Source organism: Xiphias gladius, chromosome 20 (assembly GCF_016859285.1).
Source record: "Xiphias gladius isolate SHS-SW01 ecotype Sanya breed wild chromosome 20, ASM1685928v1, whole genome shotgun sequence".
Classification (NCBI taxonomy): Eukaryota; Metazoa; Chordata; class Actinopteri; order Istiophoriformes; family Xiphiidae; genus Xiphias; species Xiphias gladius.
The window spans coordinates 6789448-6798961 of NC_053419.1; the positions used below are offsets into that span (position 1 = coordinate 6789448).

The following is a 9514-nucleotide window of genomic DNA, read 5'->3' on the forward strand; positions in this document are numbered from 1 at the left end:
ACAGACAGTGTCTTCACATGGGACAGCCTGTTTCCCCAGTGAGGAAGCTGTTAACTCTGTGTCGTGCCTCATGAATCCCTGAGAGAGCTGTCACTGTACTCTACCTGCCATATGGCCGTCACAGCAGAACCCAGCCGGACATTCTTCCACCCCACGCGTTCTGCCAGACACTCTGAAAGCTGTTGGGTGCCTCCCTGTGGAGAGACAGATATTACAATTTAAGGTGGGCTTAAAACCCGTAGATGCCCTCAATTCCTGCATGGCCAGAGTGCTTCAAGTTATAGGGTCACCTCACCCAAATTACAAAACAACAAGCCCCTGGTGGTGTCTATCCAGCCATGCAGATAGTGGTCATATTTGCCAAGATTTTTATGTATCTCCCTCTGACACTTCTGCTGACACCCCAGTACAACAAAGCATTTTGTCCGTGGTGCGCAAACAGTTAGAAATGACATTTACAAACTCATCAGCAACTCCTCTGCATGAGCCACTAAACTGGCTGCCAACAATTTTCAGAGAAAACTATTTCCTTCCAAAAGGTAGAAAATACTAATTATTCACGTGGGACCAGTATGTTAAAAAAAAAGCCTCATGAAAAAGTACAACATAAAAGCTGAATGTAAGCACAAGTATAAAGTATTAATGAGAAATACCACACAACTAAAGGAGTACTGATTGAATGTAAAATTTCAGATGAAAATATATTCTAAAATTTTTATAGAGCTTTTAAGGCGGAACAAAACAAGATAAAATTTTAAAATTTCAGATATATATTCTAAAATTTTATAGAGCTTTTACATGAACAAAAACAAGATAAAATTTCGCAGATGAAAATATATTCTAAAATTTTTATAGAGGCTTTTAAAGAAGCGGAACAAAACAAAGATAAAATTTCAGATGAAAATATATTCTAAAATTTTTATAGAGCTTTTAAGGCGGAACAAAACAAGATAAAATTTCAGATGAAAATATATTCTAAAATTTTTATAGAGCTTTTAAGGCGGAACAAAACAAGATAAAATTTCAGATGAAAATATATTCTAAAATTTTTATAGAGCTTTTAAGGCGGAACAAAACAAGATAAAATTTCAGATGAAAATATATTCTAAAATTTTTATAGAGCTTTTAAGGCGGAACAAAACAAGATAAAATTTCAGATGAAAATATATTCTAAAATTTTTATAGAGCTTTTAAGGCGGAACAAAACAAGATAAAATTTCAGATGAAAATATATTCTAAAATTTTTATAGAGCTTTTAAGGCGGAACAAAACAAGATAAAATTTCAGATGAAAATATATTCTAAAATTTTTATAGAGCTTTTAAGGCGGAACAAAACAAGATAAAATTTCAGATGAAAATATATTCTAAAATTTTTATAGAGCTTTTAAGGCGGAACAAAACAAGATAAAATTTCAGATGAAAATATATTCTAAAATTTTTATAGAGCTTTTAAGGCGGAACAAAACAAGATAAAATTTCAGATGAAAATATATTCTAAAATTTTTATAGAGCTTTTAAGGCGGAACAAAACAAGATAAAATTTCAGATGAAAATATATTCTAAAATTTTTATAGAGCTTTTAAGGCGGAACAAAACAAGATAAAATTTCAGATGAAAATATATTCTAAAATTTTTATAGAGCTTTTAAGGCGGAACAAAACAAGATAAAATTTCAGATGAAAATATATTCTAAAATTTTTATAGAGCTTTTAAGGCGGAACAAAACAAGATAAAATTTCAGATGAAAATATATTCTAAAATTTTTATAGAGCTTTTAAGGCGGAACAAAACAAGATAAAATTTCAGATGAAAATATATTCTAAAATTTTTATAGAGCTTTTAAGGCGGAACAAAACAAGATAAAATTTCAGATGAAAATATATTCTAAAATTTTTATAGAGCTTTTAAGGCGGAACAAAACAAGATAAAATTTCAGATGAAAATAATTCTAAAATATCTAAACAGAAAGTTGATGGTATATGGTACCGACACTCAAGATTCCAATAGGATAAATCTTAATGACCTAGTTGATCACCTGAATTTTTGTCTAGTGCCATCTTTAGGTCATATTTTCAATGTATCCGATACTTATGACCAAATACTGCAAAACTAATGATATTCCCATCAGCCACAACTGCACTTTGGGTTACCTTTCAATTTGCACAGTAACAAATTTAATAAAACCATCTCATTTGCAATGGAAAAGACTTTTTTTACTGCAATCATTTTTCATTAGGAAAATTAAAAGAAAGTAGAAGGTATAAAATGAAAAAATCAAGTAGAGTGAACACAATATTCAAGATAGAGGAGATGATATTTAAAGCTACTTTGAACCCTGACCAGCAGTCCAACTATGTTGCTCAATGTACGAGTGGAGGGTCATACTGTCCAATTCCACAGCGTTTGGAGTCTTTGAAGGATCCTGGACACATACTGTAGCACACAATCTGTCAATCTGAGAGGAAAGCACAATCACCACAATACATCCACACATGATTTACCACTGTGAACCTAAAGTATCCCATTGATAGAAATCACAACTAAAGAGTAATTGGAGAAGGGCAAATATGATTAAGTTGGTGCATTTTCCTCCCTATTTTCTACTTCCCACTGTTACTCTAACCATTTTTCCTGGACAGGAAATGTTTTGGTACTTTGTTCTGTGATAAATATACTCTTGTCCGATCAATCCAAAAGCACACTGTATTTTAAATGTAAAATACCATTACCGCATCCATTTGGGACTTGTTGGTTCTTAGCATGGGAAGGATATTCAACAATAAAGCTGACTTTAAAAATATACGGTCTGGTCTCTAAAAAAATAACGTATATCTCCAATTATACTGTATATGCTTACCGAGGACTTTATTAGGAACACCTGTGCACCTGCTTATTCATCCAATTATCCAGTCAGAGGAGAACAGCCAGACTGGTTGGAGCTGACTGAAAGGCTACGGTAACTCAGCTAACAACTTTTTACAACTTTGGTGAGCAGGAAAGAAATTCAGAGTGAAGAACACGTCCAACCTTGAGGTGGATGAGCTACAACAGCACAAGTCAAGTCGGGTTCCACTCCTGTCAGCCAAGAACAGATATCTGAGGCTGCAGTGGGCACAGGCTCACCAAAACAAGACAGATGAAGAATGGAAAAATGTAGCCTGGTCTGCTGAATCTGGATTTCTGCTGATTCTCACAGATGGTAGGGTCAGAATTTGGTGTTAACAGCATGAATTCAAAGACTCAAATTCCCTGTTGGATCCCTTAATATCAATCAGTAATTGTTTGAATGCCACAGCCTATCTGGGTATTGTTGTTGACCATGTGCAACCCTCAAAGGCCACAATTTATTATCTTCTAATGGCTTCTTCCAGCATGATGATGCACCATGTCACAAAACCAAAGTCATCTAAAACTTGTTTCATGAACATGACAGTGAGGTCAGTGAACTTCAGTGGCCTCCACAGTCACCAGACCTGAAGCCAGTAGAACGCCTTTGGGGTGTGGTAGAACGGGAGATTTGCAGCATGAATGAGCAGCTGACAAATCTGCAGAAATGATGTGACGCAGTCATGTCAACATGGACCAGAAACATAAAGGAAAGTTTCCCACATCTTGTGGAATCCATGCCACGAAGAACTGAGGCTGCTTTGAGAGCAAAGGGAGGCCCTAACCAGTACTGGCATGGTGTTCCTAATAAAGTGCTTGGTTAGTTTGTGCTGTGTATTATCTTACTCTTGGTACACATACAACAGTCAACCAGAAATAAATTAAACCACTCCTCAGCTTTTTAAGTATTATATTTGTCCACTGAGAGTTGCGGGTATTTAGCTAATGCTTATCAGAAGTATCTAAGCATCGCCCTGACTCACCATATTCCTAAATACAGGATACTGCTGTGTTAGTCTGTTGCCTCACCTTCCACAGGAACTGGATGAAGTCAATTAGCACTACTAGGGATAGAGTAGGGATACTGGTTCTGTAGGTGCGAACTCTGGCATCTGGCCCACCAATGTGGTACACCTTCTTGCCAATATTGAATTGTGGAAAGACTTCTAAGCCCAGCTCCTTTATAAGCTCCAAGATGTGTCTTTGAGTGCTAAAAGAGAAAGGAGGCAGTTTTTTCAAGCTTTATGATGCTATTGTTTACAGTGTTTCAGGATTTACTGTAGAGTAATTAAACTTACAGCTGATGGATACTGATAAAGTGGGACTGAGAATACAACATTGATTGATTGAGTCCTTGAACAACTGGAAAAATGTAAACATGAAATACCTGGGTGTGTCCTGTATTAATCAAACTGTCATCAAAGTGCTCTTGAACAATACACTTAACAAGCTCTCCATTTGAGCTGTTTTGCTGCATAATAGTTGAATATGTGAAATTTTTTTGCTGTAAAGGATTCTAAATCCTGCCGGAATTTTCACATCAATAAGCTTTCACAAACATGACTTGAATTGAATTACTGTACAATAATTCCTCCAAAAACTTATGAGAGACGGGGCAGTTTTGAGATAGGCTGGTAGCCGCGATCTAAGATGGGTTTCTTTAAAAAATGTTTGACTACCACAGAGATACGCCAATGGTCCATAAACTGTTGAAAATAGACACTTTACAAAGAGTGATAAAGAAAGGAACCTCAAAGGATAGCCCAAAGCTGGATAATTTGTGAAGTTTTGGAAAGACACAAAAACGGCATGTTTTATTCTATACTTAGCTGACATACCCTTTAGTGTTTATTTGTTTATTTATACGGATCCCCACGTTACCATTGCAAAAACTAATCTTTCTGCTAGGAAAAGCAGTTTTTACACTACTAGTTTGTAATATAATGAGTGATACTGCATTATACACAATGCAATCAGTGCCTTCTGGCAACAAAAGCCTACAAGCACAACACAGAACAATACACCTCCCCACTCTGTTCTTTACACAATAAATTATTTAAACCCTGTATCAGTCATAATCGCCTTGAATCTATCTTAATCATTAGAGATCATTTCAGCTGTTCTTTAAGTAATCTTACTCAAGGATTTTCTGTTAAATGGGCAGTTTATGGGCACCTTAACTGTTTGTGTGATATATTCATAAAACTCAAAAATCTTCAGCCTATGTCTCCAAGATAGTGTGTCGGTAAGTGATATAGCCGCGTAATCCGTGGCTGGAGCCAGTCGTAGCTCACATTCTGCCAGCAGGCCACATGGATGGAGCTCACTTGTTTAACTGAGGTCTCAATTTTCTGCCTGTTTTGACATTAACAAGCCCCAATGATTTCCTTGAAAATCGTACGTACAGTAAAGAGAAAAGTGTTCTTCTTTTTCTTTTCTAATATCTTTGTGATCCCAATTTGAGTGACTTCTTAAAATTTTACATGCTTGAATAGTCGGGAATACCTGCCTGTGTTATTCCTGTAGTTTCTGATCAACATTACCTTCCTACCCACTGCCCTCCAAAGTCCCAACGCTCAACACCGTTGGCTGCTGGTATTTCAGTGGACAATGTGCGACCTCCCACCCGATCTGCAGGGTAAAAAAAAACCAGACATGATTTAGTCAGACTCTTTTTAGCCACTGCTAAACTAAGAGAATCCAGCAGAAGTTGACTCATTTCAGGTTACCAGTTGCTTTCGATCATGATACAATTCTACAAACCTTTTCCTTCCAGTATCAGTATTCTCAACTCGGCATCCCTTTTTCTTAGCAAATGAGCTGCACTCAGTCCAGATAGTCCGGCGCCAACAATTACAACGTCCCACATTTCCGCAGTCATAGTCAAGATCAATTGACTAGGTTTTTTTGTGCCAACTTAAATGTGCTGGTAAACTGTGGAGTCAGAGACAGAAATCCAACTCGTACTCCCTGTTCTTTCTCGTGTCAATTAGGTTATCTTGCAAATTCTGGGCTGCTTTCATAAAAGTGCACTTTGGAACTGTGAACAACTGAGCTTGTGACCTACTTGGCAGAGAATCAGTTGTGTAAATTCCAGCAATAAAAGCCAGGAGAGATTTTTCATTTTTGAACAGTAGAGGCATTGTCAGAAGTAAAGTTTTGTGCATCCGTAACACAGTGTTTAAAAAAAGATTGTAAATGTTCAAAATATTAATTTTAATTCAATTTTAATTTATTATGAATACAGTAACTGAGTTATTCTTTTATGTGTGCATGACTTTGAACTTGAGTCAAACTGAACTGAAGGCCATATTAGACCACACTGTCTATTTAACAACTTCAGCTCCGAGACCGCCCTTAAAGAAAGATGTGCCTGATAACCCATCTCTAACTCCAAATCTGTTTACACAGTGTTGTTTTTGAAACATCAGATTTTTTTTCAGTATGTACAATTAAGACATTTTTTATTGAAAAACTCCAACTGGGGCATACAGTACTTAAAAAAATCATCCATTTAAAAATATAATATTGATACACAGAATGGAGTAATTAATAGTAAATCAAGCTATTGCCAGTATGCAGTAAGACTGCAGTCCTCCATGAAGATTGTCGACTTTCATGTATTAAATATTCTGATGGCAAGGAAATGTATTACTGGACATTGGCTCAACAAGGGTGCACCTTCCACAGGAAAATGGACAAGCAGATTAAAAAGAGTGTATGAAATGAAAAAAACAAACAGAAAAACAGAAACTATGGACTAAAAAATTTGAAAATAAATGGTACCTTTCATTAGAAATTATTTCTTAGGCCAAAAAAACCATCAAAATGGAAAACAAAACAGAAAAGTGAATGTTACTGCTGGGTCATAATGCAACTCTGTTATTGGGGCTCCATCTACTCTTATTTAATCACCTTTTATTTGTTTATTTAAATTGATTTTCTTTCTTTTTGCCCTGTTTTTATTTTTTGCATATTTTTATTTGCTGTGCCTTTTTTTGTTTTTTGCCTCACTTCTGCTGCTGCATTTCTAAGATCTTTTGTTTTTGAAACTTTTACAAGAAAGTTAAAAGAAATGAATAATACCTTGAAAAAAGAAAAGAGTAAACTCTCAGCACAATGGGGGTAAGAGATATGACTGGCACTGCAAATTGTCCAGAGTGTGGTCAGTAGTTCAGCTTCAATAAAGTATCTGTATAGGAACCAAAGCAGAACATAATGTGTCGAACCTAATGTAATGTCAGTGAGGTCAGAGATTCATCAGTGTATGCTATGAAACAAGAGCTGCCACCTTGAGTTTCATTTGGTTGCTTCATTTTCTCCCAGTTGCTCACAAAATGACAAGGATGCTTCTAGTCAGTACCCAAATAACTGATGAATTTCTTTAAAAAAAAAATGAGATAGTGTAACACAGTTGCATCAAAAGCCAACAAGGGTTGGTGAAAAAAGTAAGACATATGTTTAATTTTCTAGGATTTGTGTATTAGTCCAAGCACTGAAGCTCATTGTTGTATTGGCTTAGGTTGCCTGTTTTCTTGTGTCTTTGTTTTTCTCCACAAAAGCTGTTTTCTAGCTCAAGAAACATTAATCCCAGAGAAACCAAACTTGGCTTGTAGGCGTGTATGGTATCCACCTACTTAGACAAGACAAAAAGAAAACCTGTCTGCAGGTGCTAAGCTCGCTAGCTCAGTAGCTAGTAAATAGCTTCTGATACAGTACTCGCTGTAATCACAAACAGCATGCAAATTAATCTGCCAATTGTAACTTTTATGCAGTTTCATCAGTTTCAGCAGTGAGTATAAATGGGTTCTGATGGCTGTTTTGTTTAGGATTCGGTTTCAAGTCTTTAAAATATCCCGCAAACAACAACATTATTCTTATTCCAGTCTTATTCGTGCTGAGTCATGTTTCTGTCCACCTCATGATTCTAAGTATTCATGTTCCCATTAGCTTTGTTTTGGTGTCAGTTTTTGGTAAGTGGAGTTTTTTGGGTCGAGGGCTGTGGTGCCGTTAAACAGATAACCTTTGATCGCCTCTAACTTCCTCTGTGATCATTCATGTTAAACGCCAGTATAGCCTAAGCAGCACTCTGGGAATGAACAACAGTATTGTGAATTTGTCTTTATTAGAACTCATTATAGAATACCACAAAGAGACTGATTGGAGGTATAAAAGTGTATGTATAGGTATTCAAATGGTTTTTTTTTTCTTGTTAACATTCAACAACAATCAACAAATTTGGAAAAAGCGAGGAGAATCAATCTCATGCTTTTAAGCCAATTACATATATTTTCTTCTTGCAAGAACACATAACTAAGAAATTTTGCTTTCCATAGTAGCTTCATTAAGGCAGTTTCTCAGAATACCATACATAGGCTGCTCAAATTTTGAAAAGAGTGAGTGTTCAAGGTCCGAGAGGAGTTTAGCTGGTTGTTAGACTTATCCGAGTCTGTCTTTCGCATCCCTACTTTATCAACTGGTGGATATAAATAAAAAAAATGTTTTTCAAAAACACTGACCAAAGCTTTTAATATGAATGTAGCGACTACAAGAGAAAATTCACATTAAGATTTAGAGGTGTTTGATTTTTTTGACTTTATCACTAATCTGATTTCTTCATGTGTCTGTTGAAGGATACCCCACTGTTTCTTATTTATAAAGGCTGCTTCCCTGCAGACTTGGCACAGAGATAAGCTTTGTAGTTTTTATCATACATCCTGGTAATGTATACAAACCTCGCTGGCTTGTGTTTTTTGGCTGAATAATCAGTTTCTTGTCACTTGAGACCTCATGTGCTCTCTTTGTCTGCCTTATTATCATGAAACCACCGGCATCTGAGAAATGAGAGGTGCTAAAGTGGTGTGTGGTGTATTGTGTATGCAATAAGAAGGCATGTACTGTAGAGGTGTATGCCTTTGCGAGTTGGTTTTTATGACGAAGCCTTTTTGGGATCAAAGTGATACCAATAAAGTCAAAAAATATTCAAATAGATGAAAAATGAAGTTAATGACTAATGGACATGTATGTGAACAGCCAGACAGAAAAACAACTAAATAAACAAATAAGCAAGTAAATATTATTGACAATAGACAAAGCAGTATTGTGTTTTCTGCTTTTAGTATAGTTCAGTTTCATTCTAATTAGCACCTTAAGTTTCCAAAGCTCATCATCATCAGCTCCTCCAGTTTCACTTGCCTACCAAGAGATTGCTTTGCATTTTTGTTCAGCTGGAAGGGCACTGATTACCTCAAACACATCTTCATCGGTTTTGTTTTCGTTTTGTTTCATTTAGATGTGGTGTTTGCGGTCAAAAAAACCCCCCAAAAAAACAGAGTGCAAATATTTGGTAAAGCAATACCAAGGAGACCTCCTGGTAAACAGGTAATACAGGTGGAGCGGCCATCCATCCCAAAGGCTCTGTGATAAGGAGGAGGAGTATGTAAGGGAGGGGCTCACTGTAAAGCAGGAGCACCAAGCAGCACTTTGTATTCCATTGCCAGGCGTTTGGATGTAGTATGTGCATTCAGGTAATATCAATATATCCTTCCTCCACAGCTTAAATATGGAACTTTTTGGTTTGCATTCATGCTTTTTTTTTTTGATTCTCTTAAAATTTGTTGATATGCA

The 9514-nt window shown here is 36.1% G+C and overlaps 1 protein-coding gene across 1 annotated transcript in view; it reads right to left on the bottom strand.

Annotated features, from left to right (window-relative positions):
• The window catches only part of si:ch211-127i16.2 (probable flavin-containing monoamine oxidase A), a 37854-nt gene extending 31970 nt beyond the window's left edge, over positions 1 to 5884 (bottom strand). The window contains exons 1-6 of the mRNA XM_040158051.1: positions 5651 to 5884; positions 5431 to 5518; positions 3917 to 4097; positions 2326 to 2456; positions 604 to 613; positions 105 to 194 (exon numbers count right to left, since the gene is read on the bottom strand). Of these exons, the coding sequence (XP_040013985.1) occupies positions 105 to 194; positions 604 to 613; positions 2326 to 2456; positions 3917 to 4097; positions 5431 to 5518; positions 5651 to 5768 (618 nt within the window). The 5' untranslated portion in view covers positions 5769 to 5884. The remainder of the gene's footprint in view (positions 1 to 104; positions 195 to 603; positions 614 to 2325; positions 2457 to 3916; positions 4098 to 5430; positions 5519 to 5650) is intronic.
• Positions 5885 to 9514: the final 3630 nt, after the last annotated feature.